The sequence below is a fragment of the Saimiri boliviensis genome, chromosome 19 (assembly GCF_048565385.1).
Source record: "Saimiri boliviensis isolate mSaiBol1 chromosome 19, mSaiBol1.pri, whole genome shotgun sequence".
NCBI classification, from domain to species: domain Eukaryota; kingdom Metazoa; phylum Chordata; class Mammalia; order Primates; family Cebidae; genus Saimiri; species Saimiri boliviensis.
In genome coordinates this window covers 34,790,798-34,812,590 of record NC_133467.1, presented here as the reverse complement: position 1 = coordinate 34,812,590, position 21,793 = coordinate 34,790,798, and the positions used below count along the sequence as shown (strand labels likewise).

Sequence of the window (21,793 nt, the reverse complement as noted above, 5' to 3'; positions counted from 1 at the left end):
ATGCAGGTTGGACATCCCAGGACTGGCCAGGTTCTTTTCAAGAACACTCAGTCAATAAATCAGATGCAAGCCAGGCGCGGTGGCTCAAGCCTGTAATCCCAGCACTTTGAGAGGCTGAGGCGGGTGGATCACGAGGTCAAGCGATCGAGACCATCCTGGTCAATATGGTGAAACCCCGTCTCTACTAAAGATACAAAAAAATTAGCTGGGCATGGTGGCAAGTGCCTGTAATCCCAGCTACTCAGGAGGCTGAGGCAGGAGAATTGCTTGAACCCAGGAGGCGGAGGTTGCGGTGAGCCGAGATCGTGCCATTGCACTCCAGCCTGGGTAACAAGAGCGAAACTCTGTCTCAAAAAAAAAAAAAAAAAAAAAAAATCAGATGCGATCTAAGGGCATGAGAATAGCTGCTCCTCTGCAGGTCATCCTTCCCCGTCCTTTCTTCTCCAGCTGTGAAGAGGAGCTGCCTGGCAAGGAAAATTAGGGGTAGAAGCCAAAGATTCAAAAGGGCAGATATCTCTCTGGGAACAGGACCCACAGTCCCTACAGCAAGGCCAGAACTGAGCTTGCGTGCCCAGGGGTCTGGGCACTCAGGTACTAAGTTCCAGTAACTACCTGTGCTCACCCTGGTGCTAAGAAAACAGACAAGTCAATGTGGCATTTGTTTTTATTAGAAAACCCTTTAGTAAGCACTTCCCTAACCCAGAACAGAGACTGGGTATCCTCCAAGAGTCCCATAGCTTTCATTTCGTCTTCCACCCTCTTCTGAGAGGGGTGAGCAGGGGATGGGGATGGTGTCAGGCAGTCTCCAAAGTACCCTTCCTAGACCCCTGAGAGAATTCACATTGCCAGCAATACACAAACAGCACCTCAGTGGGGCATCAGACGGCCCTCTAGGCTCAAGGCTGTTGCCAAGGCATTCCTGTTTGTATGGCTTCACGATGGAACCAAGGAGGCTCTCATAGACTCCTAGGCCTGGTCCTTCACTATGACTGAGAGTAGGGAGGAGAATGCAGCCAAGGGCTAAGGAAGAAGCAGAGATTGCATTTAAAATACGCTTTGGAGTCTGGAAAGCACCTGGATTTCCTGGGAGAGGAGCCTGGATTTCCTGGGAGAGGAGCCTGGATTTCCTGGGAGAGGAGAGCTGTGGAAGCCCACTCAGTTCTTCTTTGTTTTGGGAGTGTCATATTTCCTTTTGCTGGAGTACCACAATAGCAGGGGTATGCCGATGGAGGGAAGGGTCATGACCCCAAAGGCTGCCCAGTCCAGCTGTGAAGGAAAACAAACATCTTGGTTAGAAGTCTGGATTAGGGGCCGGGCACGGTGGCTCAAGCCTGTAATCCCAGCACTTTGGGAGGCCGAGGCAGGTGGATCACAAGGTCGAGAGATTGAGACCATCCTGGTCAACATGGTGAAACCCCGTCTCTACTAAAGATACAAAAAATTAGCTGGGCATGGTGGCACGTGCCTGTAATCCCAGCTACTCAGGAGGCTGAGGCAGGAGAATTGCCTGAACCCAGGAGGCGGAGGTTGCGGTGAGCCGAGATCGCGCCATTGCACTCCAGCCTGGGTAACAAGAGCGAAACTCCGTCTCAAAAAAAAAAAAAAAAAAAGTCTGGATTAGAACACAGGAGAACCAGGGAAAATATGAGTTCAATGAGAAAGGGAGCAGTCTAGCCCAAATTTATTTATTTTTCAGACAGGGTCTTTCAGACAACCTGCTGTAACTCAGGCTGTAGTCGCATGATCACGGCTCACTGCAGCCTCAACCTCCTGGGCTCAAGTGATCCTCCCACTTTAGCCTTCTGAGTAGCTAGGATAACAGGGGTGCGCCAGGATACCTGGCTAATTTTTAAATTTTTTGTAGAGGCAAAATATCAGTATGTTGCCCAAGCTGGTCTTAAATTCCTGGGCTCAACTGATCCTCCTCCCTTGATCTCCTAAAGTGCTGGAATTACAGGTGTGAGCCACCACACCCAGCCTAATTTTCTTAATTTTTATTTTTAATTTTTTTTAGAGATAGGGTCTTACTCTGATACTCAGGTTGGAATGCAGTGGCACAATCATAGCTCACTGCAGCCTCAAACTCCTGGGCCCAAGTGATTTTCCAGCCACGCAAGTAGCAGAGATTACAGATGCCCGCCATCAGGCCTAACTCAGCACAATATTTTTTTTTTTTTTTTGAGATGGAGTCTCCCTTTGTGGCCCAGGATGGAGTCCAGTGGCATGGTCTCACCTCACCGCAACCTCTGCCTCCCAGGTTCAAGTGATTCTCCTGTCTCAGCCTCCCAAGTAGCTGGGATTACAGGTGTGTGCCACCATACCCGGCTAATTTTTTGTATTTTTAGTAGAGACGGGGTTTCATCGTGTTAACCAGGATGATCTTGATCTCCTGACCTTGTTATCCGCCTGCCTTGGCCTCCCAAAGTGCAGGGATTACAGGTGTGAGCCACCATGCCCTGCCAACTCAGCACAAATTTTAAGCAGAACTTTGGCCAGGAAGGTTCCTCTCTGACCAATCCTGATATAGAACGGCTTGCTAAAGACCAATCTTTCAAGCTGTGAAGCCAAAGGACTCACTTGATCCATACCAGACTGGAAAAGACGCTTCTGTTCCAGACAATCTTGGAGAATGGAGATGCCCCCCTGGTCCTGCCCCTGATAGTCAAGCCTCCTATGACGTAGCCCTTGTTTGCATGTCAGGCCCCCTCTTTTCCATTCCTCCGCTTCGCATTCTGCCCTTCAGCCTTGATAAACTACTTGCCAGCCGGGCGCGGTGGCTCAAGCCTGTAATCCCAGCACTTTGGGAGGCCGAGGCGGGTGGATCACGAGGTCGAGAGATCGAGACCATCCTGGTCAACATGGTGAAACCCCGTCTCTACTAAAAAGTGCAAAAAATTAGCTGGGCATGGTGGCACGTGCCTGTAATCCCAGCTACTCAGGAGGCTGAGGCAGGAGAATTGCCTGAGCCCAGGAGGCGGAGGTTGCGGTGAGCCGAGATTGCGCCATTGCACTCCAGCCTGGGTAACAAGGGCGAAACTCCGTCTCAAAAAAAAAAAAAAAAAAGATAAACTACTTGCCATTCCTGAATCACACCATTCTTTTCTCAATCTTGGCTGCTCTCTCTCCTTAAGTGCTTGCCCTTCCTTACCTCCTCCAGAAAGTCCCCTCTCGTTACATGTTCCTGCTGCATGTTCCTCCAGCACCTGGCATATAACCTCTATCATAGCATTTTCCCCATTTACCTATTTTGAGTCCTCTATGAGCCCATAAGATCTTGGGTTTTTTTGTTTGTTTGTTTTGAGGTGGAGTTTTGCTCTTGTTGCCCAGACTAGAGTGCAATGGTGCAATCTCGGCTCATCGCAACCTACACTTCTTGGGTTCAAGCCATTCTCCTGCCTCAGCCTCTTGAGTAGGTGGGATTTACAGGCATGCGCCACCACACCTGGCTAACTTTGTATTTTTTTAGTAGAGACAGGGTTTCTCCATGTTGGTCAGGCTGGTCTCAAACTCCTGACCTCAGGTGATCTGCCCACCTCAGCCTCCCAAAGTGCTGGGATTATAGGCGTGAGCCACCACGCCCAGCCTAAGATCTTGTTATTTATTATTTTTTAAATTTTTAAATTTTATTTTAATGGATGAGAGGTTTCTATGTTGCCCAGGCTGGCCTTGAACACGTAGCCTTGCTTCCTCACGTTCCAGGACAACTGGCCTGAGCCACTGCAACTCCCAGATCTTGTTATTTTTAGAGACACGTTCTTGCTCTATCACCCAGGCTAGAGGGCAGTGGTGTGACCATGGCTCACTGCAGCCCCAAACTCTTGGCCTTGAGTAGTACTCTCGCCTCTGTCTCCCAAAGTGTTGGGATTACAGGCGTGAGCCATGGTGCCCAGCCAGCCTGTAAGATCTTTAATGGAAGGGGCTGTGTCTTATTCATCATTGTTTCTCCAAAGCAGAGCATAGAATGAGCACATAGTTTGGAACATCACACTTATTCACTGAATGAATTCCTGCATTCAGTACTTTAGGCAAATCTTCAAAAAATTCTTTCCTAGACTAGACCACAATAAAGTTCCCACTTAACCTACTCAATGATCTATGACCCTCTGAATCTAACCAGATATTTTTTAAACCTCAAAATAGACCCAGGAGTCTAAGATGGGTCTGTACTCAAAGATGACTCTACTCAAGTCAGTTTTATGGTTTTAGCAATTGTGATCTCATTGCCAAAAATCTCTGGACATGGCTAAATCAATCTATTTGATACTATCTATATCAGACACCAATAAACAGACAGGGCAAGAACCAACCAACAAAACAAGTCTATGGAAGCCAGGAGGGTCCAGAATGAAAAGGGCATTCTCACATCAAGGGACTGATAAGAGAGAACACTACAAAGCTTACAAAATGCGGGGAGAATCGCCTATCAAACTCCCGTTGAGCCAGGATTCCTCCCTGTCCAGGTGCACTGGTAGAGCCAACCTGAAAAGAAGAAAAGAAGGGCATTAAGGCAAATCTCCAACTCATCTAATCTGAAAAAGGGCGGTCCCGACCAACCCAATTCTTTGCATTAGATTCTTAGTTCTCAAAGGCTCAGGAGAACTTCAAGATGAGGGAAAGCTTTTGACTAGAAAGAGTTGGATGATTCTCTTAGGGTGTTGTAAAGAGGAGTACACAAGAGCCAGAAGACCTGAAAAATATTCTTTGGTGAATATTTAGTAAACAGAGTAGGCCAGGTATGCAACTGAAATTAAAGCCAAATTCTTCTGTCTGAGCCTCAGACTCTGGAAAGAGTGAAGTTGCTCACCACCACTGGCCCCTCTACAGGGCAGGGTGTGCAATGGAATGACTTACCCTTGCTACTCATTTACTTATTCCTCCAGCAAACATATTCTACTTCACACAGTTAATGTGAGGCTCAAATGAAATAGCAGAAGTATACAGTGAAGTATAAAGCCCTACCCAAATGTACATTAGTAGAGGAGAGGCTGAGTCTGGCCCACATTCCTTTGCCTTGGAGAGGAGGCCAAGAGTTTGGAGCACAGTGCAAACAACTTTATTCTACAGTGGCAGCTGAGCCTTTGATTTTATGTTTATTAACCCATCAACTACCAGGTAGAACTACCAGGTAGAACTACCAGAGAGTCCTGAGGTTGGTTCTGAAGGCAAAAATGATACAGGATGTGAAAACACAGCTAGGTTTAGAAGAATATGGTTCCGTGTAGTTTATGAAGAAAGAAAATGTAGAAGGTGCATTGCGTGTTAGTTCTTTCCATTCTACGGTTGACTGTGTTAAGTCCCTTCCCTACTGTATACTAATTAGTCTATAGCCCTACTTGTATGGAGATCATACATTTTAGCTTCATAAATTTATACATTTATGACTTAAGTTTTTTGAGGGCCTAGACGGTATCTTAATACTCTTGGTGTTCCCCAGGGTCTGGCACATTTCAGGGGCTTCCTAAAAGTCTGTTGACCTTTACATCAATCAGTCAAAACACTGTCAACTACTGAGTTTCTATCGTATATGGGAAACAGAAATCTAAGACAGTCACTGGCCTCAAGGAGTTTATAATTAAATCGGGAAGTGTTGGGTGGGAAGAGGGAAGATCTATACATAAGAAACAAACTACCGAAGACAGTGATTAAATGTTCAAGTGCACAGACTGTAAGTGCTACAGAAGTTTAGATGCAGTCAATAAATGTTTATGAAAGAACAAATAGCAGTCAGGCGAGGTGACTCACACCTGTAATCCCAGGACTTTGGGAGGCTGAGGTGGGAGGATAATGAGGTCAAGAGTTTGAGACCAGCCTGGTCAACACAGTGAAATCCTGTCTCTACTAAAAATATAAAAAATTAGCTGTTGTCCCAGTTACAGGAGGCTGAGGCAGGAGAATCGTTTGAACCTGGGAGGCAGAGGTTGCAGTGAGCTGAGATCGCACCACTGCCACTCCAGCCTGGGCAACACAGCAAGACTCTGTCTCAAAAAAAAAAAAGAATAGCAAAGAGCAATATGAATTGAAAACAGAAAACAAGGAGACACTACTCAAAGCTGGGTCATGAGAAGGCTTCAGACGTAATGGAGTGGAGAGAAAAGAGTACTTCAAACAGAACAAAGGCACTGAGGAAAGAGTAAGGACTAAGTTGGGGGAGAAGGTGTGGGAAGGAGCTTGGCCTAATTAGGATGTAGGGTCTGTATGGGCAGAGTGGGAGAGAAGGCTGGAGGCAGAGAGTAGCTAGACTATTGGAGGGTGCAGTGAGAGGCAGAAAAGCTCAGCCTTGATGCCATAAGCAGGAGCAACCTAAGCAAGGAAAGGAGAGAGTAACAGTGGAGACTGGGAAGAATCTGACAGTGGCAGAGAAGACACATTGGAAAGGCAAGGACATCAGCAGGCGGCAAATGACACATTCCAGATGAAAAGGAAGGCAGAAGGAATGAAGAGGAAGGGAAGGCTATGGTACATGTCTCCCATCCATTTCAGTCACTCTAGTCCAGAACTTTTATTTGAACATACTTCCTTAGGACAATACCAAGTGTCTCGTTAACGTTATCTCCCTCAGAATTTAGTAGCTACTGCGGAAATTTTCTGTAAGAGATTTTGTTTTAGAATCTACACTTTTTACATGGATACCCATCACCTTAAACACTTACCTTTTTTTTTTTTTTTTTGAGATAGGTCTCACTGTCACCCAGGCTGGAGTGCAGTGCCAATATAATGGCTCACTGCAGCCTCAGTCTCCCAGGCTCAAGCAGTCCTCCCACGTCAGCCTCCTGAGTAGCTGGGATCACAGGGGCATGGACCATGCCCGGCTAATTATTTAAAATGGGGGGGGGTCACCATATTACCCAAGTTGGTCTCCAACTACTGGGCTCAAGCAATCCACCTACCTCAAGCCTAAAGTACTGGGATTACAGGCGTGAGCTACCACGCCCTGCCCTGTCTTTACTTTACTATGGAAATGTTCAAATGCTTCTCATCTGGCTATTTTGAAATATACATTAGATTACTGTTAACCATAGTCAACCTACTGAACTATCAAACAGTAGGTCTTATTCCTTCTAGCTGTATTTTTTTTTTTTTTGAGACGGAGTTTCGCTCTTGTTACCCAGGCTGGAGTGCAATGGTGCGATCTCAGCTCACTGCAACCTCCGCTTCCTGGGTTCAGGCAATTCTCCTGCCTCAGCCTCCTGAGTAGCTGGGATTACAGGCACGCACCACCATGCCCAGCTAATTTTTTGTATTTTTAGTAGAGACGGGGTTTCACCATGTTGACCAGGATGGTCTTGATCTCTTGACTTCGTGATCCACCCGCCTCGGCCTCCCAAAGTGCTGGGATTACAGGCTTGAGCCACTGTGCCCGGATGTATTTTTTTTTTTTGAGACGGAGTCTTACTCTGTCCCCTAGGCTGGAGTGCAGTGGTGCGATCTCGGCTCACTGCAACCTCTGCTTCCTGGGTTCAAGTGATTCTCCTGCCTCAGCCTCCCAAGTAGCTGGGATTACAAGTGCCTGCCACCATGTCCAGCTAATTTTTGTATTTAGAGTAGAGATGGAGTTTCTCCACGTTGGCCAGGCTGGTCTCGAACTCTTGACCTTAGGTGATCTGCCTGCCTTGGCCTCCCAAAGTGCTGGATTACAGGCGTGAGCCACTGCACCTGGTCCTAACTGTATTTTTCTATCTATTAACCAACCTCTCTTCATTCCTCTCCCATCCCTATCACAAGAGATTTTAAGGGAAAGCAGATCCAAATTCCATCCAGCTAAGAGTTTGGGCAACTCACCACAACGGGCCCATCCTCCTGGGCCAGGTAAGTAATTGTTGCTGAGGTAAAGTTGAAATAACCAGCCTTGAGAGGGCGCAGGACCACGGTGTGGGAGACATTGCTGGCACTGGCCAAAGAGTTAAGGAAGGGAAAGAGATGAAGCTAAGGTTGTAGCAGCCTTTCAACCTGTGGACTAAACGCACCATTCACAAAACAGTTGCCAATAAGTACTGATCTCATGCAGGAATGAAAAAAATACAGGCTTCTTTTTAAAAATTTACTTTTTTTAAAACGAGAGAGAGAGAGACAGGATCTCACTTTGTTGCCCAGGCTGGTCTCAAACTCTTGGGTTCAAGTAATCCTCCTGCCTTGACCTCCCAAAGTGCTGGGATTACAGGCATGAGCCACCATACCTGGCCTAAGCTTCTTTTTTAAGTTTGAAGTTTATGGTATTATAGGTTGTCTTTCCAGGTAAATTTTAAGGGGCCCATGTTATATTCAGTGTCACGGTTTTTGAAGTAAACTTCCAAAGCAATATATGTTATGGATAAAAAATTATAGTCATGGGCCAGGCACGGTGCCTCACGCTTGTAATCCCAGCATTGTGGGAGGCCAAGGCAGACGGATCACAAGGTTAGGCGTTCAAGACCAGCCTGGCCAATATGGTGAAACCCCGTCTCTACTATATACAAAAATTAGCCGGGTGTGGTGGCACGCACCTGTAGTCCTAGCTACTCAGGAGGCAGAGGCAGGATAATGACTTAAACCCGGGAAGCAGAGATTGCAGTGAGCCAAGATCACGCCACTGCACTCCAGCCTGGGTGACAGAGCAAGATTCTGTCTCAAAAAAAAAAAAAAAAAAAAAAAAAAAAAAAAAAAATATATATATATATATATATATATATATATATATATGGTAATTTAATCAGCGCTTCTTTCTGGTTGGTTTAAAAAAAATTATAGTCAGATTGGGCATGGTGGCTCACGCCTGTAATCCCAGCACTTTGGAAAGCTGAGGCGGGCAGATCACGAGGTCAAGAGATCGAGACCATCCTGGCCAACATAACATGGTGAAACCCCATCTCTACTAAAAACACAAAAATTAGCTAGGCGTGGTGGTATGTGGTTGTAGTCCCAGCTACTCAGGAGGTTGAGGCAGGAGAATTGTTTGAACCCTGGAGGCAGAGGCTGCAGCGAGCTGAGATCGCACCACTGCACTCCAGCCTGGGCAAGAAGAGCGAGACTTCACCTTTTAAAAAAAAAAAAAAAAGGCCGGGTGCAGTGGCTCACGCCTGTAATCCCAGCACTTTGGGAGGCCGAGGCGGGCAGACCACGAGGTCAAGAGATAGAGACCATTCTGGTCAACATGGTGAAACCCTGTCTCTACTCAAAATACAAAAAATTAGCTGGGCATGGTGGTGCATGCCTGTAATCCCAGCTACTTGGGAGGCTGAGGCAGGAGAATTGCCTGAACCCAGGAGGCGGAGGTTGTAGTGAGCCGAGATCGCGCCATTGCACTCCAGCCTGGGTAACAAGAGCAAAACTCCGTCTCAAAAAAAAAGCCAAAAAAAAAAAAAGGCAAAAAAAACCCCATCAAGTCATTTAAGCTCATAGAAAATCTTTCAATAACTGTAATTGAAGGAAATTCTTGAAAATGCAAAAAAAAAAAAAAAAAAAAGACAAAACAGAAACAAGGCCAGGTGTGGTGGCTCACATCTGTAATCCCAGCACTTTTGGGAGACTGAGGCGGGTGGATCACAAAGTCAGTAGTTCAAGGCCAGCCTGACCAAAATGGTGAAACCCTGTTTCTACTAAAAATACAAAAATTAGCTGGGCATGGTAGTATGTGCCCATAATCTCATTTACTTGGGAGGCTGAGGCAGAAGAATTGCTTGAACCCGGGAGGCAGAGGATGCTGTGAGCCAAGATCACGCCACTGCACTCCAGCCTGGTGACAGGGCAAGACTCCGTCTCAAAAAAAAAAAAAATTACCCAGCCCCTTATAGTTAATAACACTGATACCTCTGATTTAAAAAAAAAAAAAAATTACCCAGTCCCAGGTTGTTCTTTATGGCAACCTAAGAACAGACTAATACAATTATTATTTGCTTAAGAGACTAGGTCTCACTTTGTCACCAAGTCTGGAGTACAGCAGCACTATCATAGCTCACTGCAGCCTTGAATGCCAAAGCCCCAGCAATCCTCTCACCTATGCCTCCCAAGTAGCTGGGACTATAGGCGTGTGACATCACACCTGGCTTAAATTCATAAGGAGAAAAATACCATCTAATTCAATACTCAGGAAATAATTGGGAGATTAGAATAAGAGGCTCACTGAATAAGAGACTTTAAAATGTCACCCCCAGGTCCTTCATGCTAGCATCCCACTGAATTTCTTTTTCTTTTCTTTTTTTTTTTTTTTTTTTGAGACAGAGTCTTGTTCTGTCACCCAGGCTAGAGTACAGTAGCACAATCTCAGCTCACTACAACCTCTGCCTCCCAGGTTCAAGTGATTCTCTTGCCTCAGCCTCCAGAGTAGCTGGATTATACACCACCTCGCCTGGCTAAATTTTATATTTTTAGTAGATGGTTTTACCATCTTGGCCAGACTGGTCTTGAACTCCTGACCTTGTGATCCACCTGCCTCAGCCTCCCTAAGTGCTGGGATTACAGGTATGAGCCACTGTGCCTGGCCTAAATTTCTTTTAATTAAGTGTCTATATCCTCCCAGTAAGGTATGTTTCAGGGTCTTTTTATTTTTTTGAGATGGATTCAAAGTGTTTGAATCCACCTCCGGGGTTCAAGTGATTCTCTTGCCTCAGCCTCCCAAGTAGCTAGGACTATATATAGGCATGCACCACCATGCCCAGCTAATTTTTGTATTTTTAGTAGAGATGGGGTTTCACCATGTTGGCCAGGATGGTCTCAACCTCTTGACCTCATGATCCACCCACTTCAGCCTTCCAAAGTGCTGGGATTACAGGTGTGAGCCACCACGCCCAGCCTGTTTCAGGGTTTTATAATCTGAACCTCTGGATCCTCCTTCTTCAGCTCTACTCTAAATCATGCTCACACAATTTACACCAACCTCTCTTGCTCCATCTTATCCAGAGAGATGACAGGAAGACAGCCACACACATCCAGCCTATCTGTAGTACCCCTGCTGCTTTGTAGGCAAGGCTCTCCCTGCTCCCCAACCCCTCATCACCCAGTGCCAAGAGGATACGGGGCAATCCGGTCCCATTTGACATTGAGCATTCCAGACACAATGCCAAAGTCTTCTGGAGGGAAGGAATCATCAGATAGTTCCACATCTAATGCAGCACTAGAAAATGAAGGAAACAAAAAGGGTTAGTAAGTAATGGACATAAAATTAAAGCAATAGGCTGGGCACAGTGGCTCACATCTGTAATTCTAGCACTTTGGGAGCCAAGGCGGGCAGATCTGTTGAAGTCAGGAGTTCAAGACCAGCCTGGCCAACATGGTGAAATCCTGTCTCTACTGAAAATACAAAAATTAGCCAGGCGTGGTAGCACATGCCTGTAATTCCAGCTGCTTGGGAGGCTAAGGCAGGAGGATCACTTGAACCTGGAAGGCAGAGGTTGCAGTGAGCCAAGACTGCGCCATTGCACTCCCGCCTGGATGACAGAGACTCCATCTAAGTAATAATAATAATAATAATAATAATAAAATTAAAGCAATAAACAATCAAACCTGCCTGCTTCTCCAAAAAAATCAGAACTGCAAAAGAGAGATATGAGTCATATAGTAACTTGGTTCTGTTTCATTGAAGAATCCAGGTCAATGTCTGGATTCTATTGCTCAGAAGCACCAAAATAAATAAGGTATTCAGGAGGCAATGGGTCCAAGTTCATCCTTGCCTCAATTTCTCTTCATGAACATGCCTGTTGTGTGTGGAGGAAGGGAGAAGAACACAGTGAATACAGAGGAGAAAGTTAAAGGGAATGAAATGAAAGAAAGTCAACAAAAATGCTCTAGGCTAATAAAAGAAGGAAGATGACATAGTTTTTGTTTTTTTTTTGAGATGAAGTCTCACTCCGTCACCCAGGCTGGAATGCAATGGCATGGTCTTGGTTCACTGCAACCTCCTCCTCCTAGGTACAAGCAATTCTCCAGCCTCAGCCTCCTGAGCAGCTAGGGCTATGGGAATATGCCAGAATACCCAGCTAATGTTTGTATTTTTAGTACAGACAGGGTTTCACCTTGTTGGCCAGGCTGGTCTCAACCTCCTGACCTGGCTCAGCCTCCCAAAGTGCTGGGATTACAGGTGTAAACTGCACCCAGCATTTTTTTTGTTTGTTTGTTTGAGACAGAGTCTCAGTCTTGTTGCCCAGGCTGGAGTGCAGTGGCTGGCATGATCTTGGCTCACTGCAATCTCTGCCTTCCGGGTTCCAGCAATTCTCTTGCCTCAGCCTCCCAAGTAGTTGGGATTACAGGCACCTGCCACCATGCTCTGCTAACTTTTGTATTTTTAGTAGAGACGGTGTTTCACCATTTTGGCCAGACTGGTCTCGAACTCCTGACCTCTGGTGATCCTCCTGCCTCAGCCTCCACAAGTGATGGGATTACAGGTGTGAGCCACCATGCCCAGCAGGAAGATTACACTTTAAATCCCTGAGGAAACATGGAATTATGTCTTTCCTATGCCTTTATCTTCCTCTCCTTGTTTCTCCACAATTCATGCTACTTTCGTACTTTAAAATTCTTCCAATCCAAAACGTGAAAGATGGTTTCTTGTAGCTTAGGTAAGAATGTCTTCCTTTCCAAAAGTAGGTCCCGCAGTATATTCGTTCACTCGATGTATCTGATGCTGGAAGTGTCCCAAAGGGAAATCACTACTCAACAATATGTTCCCTATTCCCTTCTGAGAACTAAGAATCCAGAAATAGGCTTAATCTGTAACTCCAGGGCCTCCTTACCTTGAGCCTACATTGTAAATGTTGTACTGCAAGGTTAGGTCTCGCCCCTCCACGGCGTATCTGTTCAGTAGTGACTTGGAAGCCAAAAGCCTGGCTCCTTCCTCTGCTTGAGTGACAGCAAATAGAGCCAACACCACAAATACTAGCAGCCTCATCTTTAGAGAAAAAAGCAAAGTGAGTTATCAAACCAAGTATGTAAAAGTCACCAAAATCCTCCTGACATCGCTCCCGTAGAAAGCTCCTTTGATACTACCAGAGCAGCAGCAGCCCCTTCCACAGAGTGGTCCATAAGCCACCCGCGCAGACCCGTTCTCCAGACCCTCCTGCCATCTTTACCCTGCAGCCCTCGAAAAACAGGTCCAAGCACCAGTACATCTACTGCCCTCTTCCTGTCAGAAGCCCCGGGATGCCCAATGGCTGGTGTACAGAATAGAGCTTTCCTTGGGGTGCCTGATTTCGGTCGATTTTGGACCTGCAGGATCCTGTAGCTTTCCCTCACACAGGAGTGTCCACAGCTGCAGTCTTCCCTCTGGTCCTCTCCTCCTTGGCTATAGGTCCTCTGGGATCCCATGGCGGACTCGCGGGGTCCTCCTCACATCCTTGTACCCCAATCTCCAGTCCATCCCCTGAGATCCCATTCGTCCTCGCCCGTCACATCCCTTTCTGGGTCCCTCAGGCGCGGATGGGGGTCGGTCAGCTCTGCCCACTTCCCGCTTGTCAAGGTTACACGTCCTCCACCCAGCGCGTCCTCTGCTCTCCCCGCCCTCCCCGAGCTAACCCCCAGCCACGGAATGATGCGCGGACACGAGGTGCTGGCCTCTCCAGCTCGGACGCCCTAAGCCTCCGGACTCACCACGGGCATCTGCAGTGCTTTCCCGGCGCCACAAAAACCGGAAAAGAGCGTCAGCGTCGGAAAGACCGGAAATAAGCCCTGGCTGGAAACCGTGGTGTTCCGCCCAATGCCTTGTGGGAGTTGTAGTTCTTGGCGAAGCCCTTTCCTTTTGTAGGGCCGGCCTGCCTGGAGAGGCTGTGAGCGCTCCTAAGAGGTTTTGTGCTTTCTCCACGCTTGTCTTGTTTGGCCCTCTTTGGGGGGCTTTTCAAGCTGATTTTTCACTCCTATATGTGACCCGCACCTGAATGGGTGCTTTGAGAAACTAGCAAACCTAGAAATTTGGATCATCTATGTAAAATGTCAACTAGTACTGTCGAACTAGGAATTAGAGAAAAGCTATTCCAACCAGTATTTTTTCTATTCTCAGACGCGACACGTAGACATTTCCTACATCCAGCAGGTCACCGAGTCTTGAGCTTTATTTAGAAGCCCTTTGAAGTGCCACAAAAGCAGATCTTTTGTTCTCCATTCCTGCTATGACAGCTTTAGTTCTTGCTGGTTACTTAATGTGGATTTTACTCTAGTAGTCTTTCTGTCTTAGTTCTTTCCCTGCAGTTTTTATTTTTATTTTATTTTACTTTTGAAACGGGTCTTGATCTGTACAGGCTCGAGTGCAGTGGCGCAATCTCGGTTCACTGCAACCGCCGCCTCTCAGGTTCAGGCGATTCTCCTGCCTCAGCCTCCCCAGTAGCTGGGATTACAGGCGCGTGCTACCACGCCTGGCTAATTTCTTGTACTTTTAGTAGAGATGGGGTTTCACCATGTTGTCCAGGCTGGTCTTGAACTCCTGACCTCAGGTGATCACCATGCTCAGCTTTCCAAAAATGCTGGGATTACAGGCTTGAGCCACCACGCCCCGCCTCTCTGCACTTTTTAATCAGCGACCAGATACTCTTCTCAAAACAGCATTTTGAACGGTAGACCTTAGGTTCAGAGGATGAACTAAGGCAGTGAAGTTAGGCAGTCATGAATTCAATCCCAGATCTGTCACTTACTGGTTAGGTAACCTCGAACAAGCATTGGTTACCACATCTATAAAAAGATAGCACTCACAAAAGGTTAGAGTAACAAATAAGATGATGTATGTAAAACTCTAAGTACAGTACTCAGCACATGCATGTGCTCAGTAAATGGTAACTATCAATATTGCTGGTTGGTTTCTGGGTTTATTTGAGATGAAGTCTTGCTCTGTCACCCAGGCTGGAGGACAGTGGCTTGATCTGGGCTCACTGCAACCTCTGCCTCCTGGGTTCAAGCTATTCCCCTACCTCAGCCTCCCGGGTAGCTGGGACCACAGGCGCATGCCACCACACCCAGCTAATTTTTTTTATTTTAGTAGAGACTGGGTTTCACCTTGTTAGCCAGGACGATCTTGATCTCCTGACCTTGTGATCTGCCCTCCTCAGCCTCCCAAAGTCCTGGGATTACAGACATGAGCCACCATGCCTGGCCACCTGGGTAATTTTTTATTATTTTATTTTATTTTATTTTAGAGATGGGATTTTGCCATGTTGCCCAGGCTGGTCTCTACCTCCTGGGCTCAAGTGATCCACCCGCCTCAGCCTCCCAAAGTGTTGGGATTACAGGCATGAACCACCTTGTTTTGCTCAAATATCGCTTTCTAGAGCCTTTTCTCCAGGACCAGAAAGACGGAAAGTGTGGGTATTCTTGTTTCTCAGACTCTGCTACACCCAAAAGGAATATGTCTTCAGCACACACTGTCCAAACGCTTTATTAAAGTAGCGACTTCTGGATCCAGAAGAGAAATGTCTTTATCCTTGGGTTTGCCACTTACACACTGACCCTTTTCCCCCTAATCCCATCCAAGTCACTTGTTCGTTCTTTCTTTCTTTCCTTCTTGTCTTTCTTTCTTTTTTATTTATTTATTTATTTATTTTTTTAAGACGGAGTTTCGCCCTTGTTACCCAGGCTGGAGTGCAATGGCGCAATCTCGGCTCACCGCAACCTCCGCCTCCTGGGTTCAGGCAATTCTCCTGCCTCAGCCTCCTGAGTAGCTGGGATTACAGGCACGCACCACCATGCCCAGCTAATTTTTTGTATTTTTAGTAGAGACGGGGTTTCACCATGTTGACCAGGATGGTCTCGATCTCTTGACCTCGTGATCCACCCGCCTCGGCCTCCCAAAGTGCTGGGATTACAGGCTTGAGCCACCGCGCCCGGCCCTCTTGTCTTTCTTTCTTGACAGAGTATTGCTCTGTCACTCAGGCTGGAGTGCAGTAAGTAGCACAATCTCAGCTCACTGCAACCTCCGCCTCCCGAATTTAAGCAATTCTCCTGCTTCAGCCTCCCGAGTAGCTGGAATTACAGGCATGTGCCAACACACCTGGCTAATTTCTATATTTTTAGTAAAGGCAGGGTTTCACTATTTTGGCCGGGCTGGTCTTGAACTCCTGACATCAGGTGATCCACCTGTCTCGGCCTCCCAAAGTGCTGGGATTATAGGTGTGAGCCACTGCTCCCAGCCCACTTGTTCTTTCATTGGTACATTTAGCATTCATTTGTTGAGCAACTATTATGTATCAAGTACTGCGATAGTCACTGTAAGAGATAACAAAATAGAATATGGTATCTGCCTTCAAGAAGGATGACCTATAGCCCTAACCATAATGAAAGGCAAATGAGATGTCAAGCACTCCTCAAAAAAGCAAAAAACAATCAGGCAAGGTTGGTTCACACCTGCAATCCCAGCACCATGGAAGGCAGGATTGCTTAAAGCTAGGGAGATCCAGGGCCGGGCGCGGTGGCTCAAGCCTGTAATCCCAGCACTTTGGGAGGCCGAGGTGGGTGGATCACGAGGTCGAGAGATCGAGACCAACCTGGTCAACATGGTGAAACCCCGTCTCTACTAAAAATACAAAAAATTAGCTGGGCATGGTGGTGCATGCCTGTAATCCCAGCTACTCAGGAGGCTGAGGCAGGAGAATTGCCTGAACCCAGGAGGTGGAGGTTGCGGTGAGCCGAGATCGCGCCATTGCACTCCAGCCTGGGTAACAAGAGTGAAACTCCATCTCAAAAAAAAAAAAAAAAAAAGCTAGGGAGATCGAGACCAACCTTGGTGACAAAGCAAGACCTGTCTCTACAAAAAAAAAATTTTTTTTTTTTTTTTTTTTAGTCAGTTTCCAGGCTGCAGTGCAATGGTGCGATCTCGGCTCACTGCAACCTCTGCCTCCTGGGTTCAAGCAATTCTCCTGCCCCAGCCTCCCGAGTAGCTGAGACTACAGGCACTTGCCACCACACCTAGCTAATTTGTGTATTTTTAGTAGAGACAGGGTTTTGCCATGTTGGTCAGGCTGGTCTTGAACTCCTGACCTCATGACCTGGCCCACTTCGGCCTCTCTAAGTGCTAGGATTACAGGCGTGAGCCACCGCACCCGGCCAAAAAAATTTTTTTAAGTAGCCACATATGGTGTTGCATGCCTGTAATCCCAGTTTGCTCAGGAGGCTGAGGTGGGAGGATTGCTTGAGCCCAGGAGTTTGAAGCTGCAATGAGCTATGATTGTACCATTGCACTCCAGCCTGGGTGACAGAGCAAGAACTGTCTCTAAACAAAACACAAGGGCCAGGCTGGGTGGCTCATGCCTATAATCCCAGCACTTTGGGAGGCCCAGGACAGATCACCTGAGGTCAGGAGTTCAAAACCAGCCTGACCAACATGGAGAAACCTCGTCTCTACTAAAAATACAAAATTAGCCAGGTGTGGTGGCACGTGCCTGTAATCCCAGCTACTTGGGAGGCTGAGGCAGGAGAATCACTTGAACCTGGGAGGTGGGGGTTGTGGTGAGCCAAGATCAAGCCATTGCACTCCAGCCTGGGCAACAAAGCAAAACTCCATCTCAAAACACAACAACAACAACAACAACACACACACACACACACACACACACACACACACACACACACACAGACAAATTCCGTGGCTTTTCATTGCAAACGACATTAAATCCAATTCCTTTAGCTGGTAGTTAAGACCCTTCACTATGGTCCCTAGTACCCTCTGCTTCAGCCAAATAGCTCCCTCTTGCACACTTTCTCACCCTCAGACCTTTTATTAGTGCAAGTTATTGAAGTTCAAAAAAATATTTATTGATTACAGACTATTGGAAGCCCCATGCCAGTTTCTGGATACAGGAAGATGTAAGACGCACTGCTTGGCTTAGAAGAGTTTACAATCTGCGGGTGTAGACAGATGAACAGAACAGGACTTGGACCCTGTCCTAAGTGCTCAGAGAGAGGTTAGTTAGCATGTGATTTCCTACCCTATGGTTTGTTTTCTCTTTCTTTTAATTATGTCTTTTTGAGGAACAAGAGTTCATTTTAATTACAGTGTCCTCTTAAAAAGCAGTAAATACTGCCTCAGAAACAGCGCCTCTTCATGCTCTGGCTAGTACGTGAGGACTCTGGACATTTGGGAAGGAAACAGACTCTGAGTTGAGACAAAATGTGACACTTACCCCCGATATAGTTGACGGGAAACATCCGCCAATGTGACCTATGTCAAAGTGAGTCTGTTAAGAAAATCTCTTGGATTTAGTATAGATTGATTTTTTTCTTTTTTTCTCTAGAACTAGAGGGAACCTGGGAAAATGCAGTGATAACAGAGCATTTCACCCCTGGAACTCTCACGTATCTCACTGCGGATCAGAAAGTCTCAGACAAGGGATGGTCTGGTGAAGACACATCATCTCTGTTCAATCTCCCTACTGGGAATTCATTCTGACTGAAGGAGAGATTTTGAGTCAATTGATAGAGGAAGTGTTTCTGTTGAAAGAGCTCCAGAAGCATACCAGTGTTTCCTGTAATCCTCAAGGGGACTCCAAACCAAGAGATTGAGTAAGGACTCTGTTAGACAAGCAGGAATTGTGTGTCAGGATTGGAGGCGTACAGAGCCAGTGAGAGGCAACGTGTGGTGTCAATCGTGCCCCTAGGATGGTATCACGGGTTTTATGCCCTATTTCTTTTCTTTTTCTTTTTTCTTTTGTTGCTGAGATGGAGTCTCTCTTTTTTGTTTTTTTAAAGATGGGGTTTTACCAAGATGGTCAGGCTGGTCTTGAACTCCTGACCCACCATGGCCTCCCAAAGTGCTAGGATTACAGGCGTGAGCCACCACGTCTGGCCGAGATGGAGTCTCTCTTGCAGTAAAAACAAAGCCTAAAGCAGAGTAAAATAAAATAAAATAAAATAAAAAACAAAAACAAACGAACAAAGAGATGGAGTCTTGCTCTGTTGCCCAGGCTGGAGTGCAGCGGCACGATCTCGGCTCACCGCAACCTCTCCCTCCCAGGTTCAAGCAATTATCTGCCTCAGCCTCCTGAGCAGCTGGGATCACAGGCACCCACCACAACGCCCAGCTAATTTTTGTAGTTTTAGTAGAGACAGGGTTTCGCCATCTTGGCCAGGCTGGTCTCGAACTCCTAACCTTGTGATCCACCCACCTCGGCCTCCCAAAGTGTTGGGATTACAGGTGTGAGCCACTGCACCGGGCCTTCTTTTTTTTTTTTTTTTTTAGACAGGGTCTCACTGTGTCACCCAGTCTGCAGTGCAGTGGCTAAATCATGGCTCACTGCAGTCGCGACATCCTGGGCCCAAGAAATCCTTTCGCCCTAGTAGCTGAGAGTACAGGCATGCCCATTATGCCTAATTTTTTTTTTTTTTTTAGAGATGGTGTCTTGTTATGTTGGCCAGGCTTGTCTTGAACTCCTGGACTCAAGTGATACTCCCTCCTCAGCCTCCCAGAGTGCTGGGATTATAGGCATGAGCCACCGCGCCTGGCCTACATTGATTTTAAAAATTTTTTTTTTTTTTTTTTTTTTTGAGATAGAATCTTGTTCTGTCGCCAGGCGCCAGGTGCCAGGCTGGATTACAGTGGCGTGATCTCGGCTCATTGCAAACTTCGTCTCTCGAGTTCAAGCAATTCTCCTGCCTCAGCCTTTCTGAGTAGCTAGGACTACAGGCACACACAGACTACAGACCAGCTAAATTTTTTTTTGTTTTTTTTAGTAAAGACCGGGTTTCAGCGTGTTGGCCAGGATGGTCTCAATCTCTTGACTCGTGATCCGCCCACCTTGGCTTCCCAAAGTGCTGGAATTACAGATGTGAGCCACCGCGCCCGGCCTTCCTTTTTTGTATTTCGTTTTTGTTATTTTTTTTAAAAAGATGAGGTTTCACCATGTTGGTCAGGCTGGTCTTAAACTCCTGACTTCAGGTGATCCGCCCGCCTTACCCTCCAAAGTGCTTAGATTACAGGCATGAGCCACCATGCCCCGCCACTTTAGTTTTTAAGACAAGATTTTCTTCTGTCACCCAGGCTAGAAAGCAGTGATCACAGCTCACTGCAGCTCTGAACTCCCGGGCTAAAGCAACCCTCCTGCTTCAGCCTCCTAAGTAGCTGAGACCACAGGCACTTGCTACCACACCCAACTAATTTCTACATTTTTTGTAGACATGAGGTCTCACCTGTTGCCCAGGCTGATCTTGAACTCCTGGGCTCAAGCAGTCCTCCTGCCTTGGCCTCCCAAAGTGCTGGGATCACAGGCATAAGCCACCATACCTGGCCAATTTTTTTTTTTTTTTTTTTTTTTTTGAGATCTAGTCTCACTCTGTTGCCCAGGCTGGAGTGCAATGGCATGAACTCAGCTCACTGCAAACTTCGCCTCCCGGATTCAAGAAATTCTCCGGCCTCAACCTCCCCAGCAGCTGGGATTACAGCCACCTGCCACCATGCCTGGCTAATTTTTGTATTTTCAGTAGAGACAGAGTTTCACCATGTTGGCCAGGCTGGTCTCAAACTCCTAACCTCAAGTGATCCACCTTCCTCAGCCTCCCAAAGTGCTGGGATTACAGGCGAGAACCACTGTGCCCAACCCTGGCCAATTTTTTATTATGATGAAATATACATAACATAAAATTGACTATTTTAACTTTTTTTTTTTTTTTTAGACGGGGTCCTACTGTCACCCAGTCTGAGTTGCCACAGCATCATCACAGCTCACTGCAGCCTCCACCACCTACGCTCAAGTGATTTTCCTGCCTCATCAGTTTGGACAAAGTGTACCCATTTGAGATCAGTTGGTTAAAGAAGTAGGCATGATGGAAAACTGGCTCTAACTTCTCTAGTTTTAATTCAACACAGATTTGCTGATTACCCTCCTATGTGCTAGATACCGTTCTAGGCCCTAGGGCAATAGCAGTGGACAAAACAGACAAATCTTGCCTTTCTCTCAACACAGACAAAATCCCATGCCTTTCTAATGCAGCACTGTCCAGTAGAACTTTCAGTGGTAATGAAAATATTCTATAGGCCGGGAGCGGTGGCTCACGCCTGTAATCCTAGCTCTTTGGGAGGCGGAGGTGGGTGGATCACCTGAGTCAGGAGTTCAAGACCAGCCTGGCTAACTGATGGTTTCACCAGATGGTTTCACCATCATGGTGAAACCCCATCTTTTTTTTTTTTTTTTTTGAGACGGAGTTTCTCTCTTGTTACCCAGGCTGGAGTGCAATGGCACGATCTCGGCTCACCGCAACCTCCGCCTCCTGGGCTCAGGCAATTCTCCTGCCTCAGCCTCCTGAGTAGCTGGGATTACAGGCACGTGCCACCATGCCCAACTAATTTTTTTTTTTTTTTTTTTTGAGACGGAGTTTCACTCTTGTTACCCAGGCTGGAGTACAATGGCGCGATCACGGCTCACCGCAACCTCCGCCCCCTGGGTTCAGGCAATTCTCCTGCCTCAGCCTCCTGAGTAGCTGGGATTATAGGCACGTGCCACCATGCCCAGCTAATTTTTTGTATTTTTAGTAGAGACGGGGTTTCACCATGTTGACCAGGTTGGTCTCGATCTTTCGACCTTGTGATCCACCTGCCTCGGCCTCCCAAAGTGCTGGGATTACAGGCTTGAGCCACCGCGCCCGGCTCCAACTAATTTTTTGTATTTTTAGTAGAGACGGGGTTTCACCATGTTGACCAGGATGGTCTCGATCTCTCGACCTTGTGATCCACCTGCCTCGGCCTCCCAAAGTGCTGGGATTACAGGCTTGAGCCACTGCGCCCGGCCAACCCCATCTTTTTTAATTAAAAAAAGGAAAAAAAAAAAAAGAAAATATTCTATAATATCTCTACTGTCCAACATGATAGCACCAGCTACGTGTGGCTGTTGAGCACTTGAAATGTGACTGGGCAGGCTGA

General features: G+C 46.8%; 1 protein-coding gene across 1 annotated transcript; it reads right to left on the bottom strand.

Moving 5' to 3' along the window:
- Positions 1-646: 646 nt before the first annotated feature.
- SSR2 (signal sequence receptor subunit 2) lies at positions 647-13,633 on the bottom strand. The gene is made up of 6 exons (XM_003937822.4): positions 13,555-13,633; positions 12,702-12,856; positions 10,988-11,086; positions 7,780-7,888; positions 4,402-4,479; positions 647-1,266 (listed from the first exon to the last, which is right to left on the bottom strand). Exons 1-6 carry the CDS (start codon positions 13,561-13,563, stop codon positions 1,156-1,158), a joined length of 561 nt encoding a protein of 186 aa, XP_003937871.2. The 5' UTR covers positions 13,564-13,633; the 3' UTR covers positions 647-1,155.
- Positions 13,634-21,793: the final 8,160 nt, after the last annotated feature.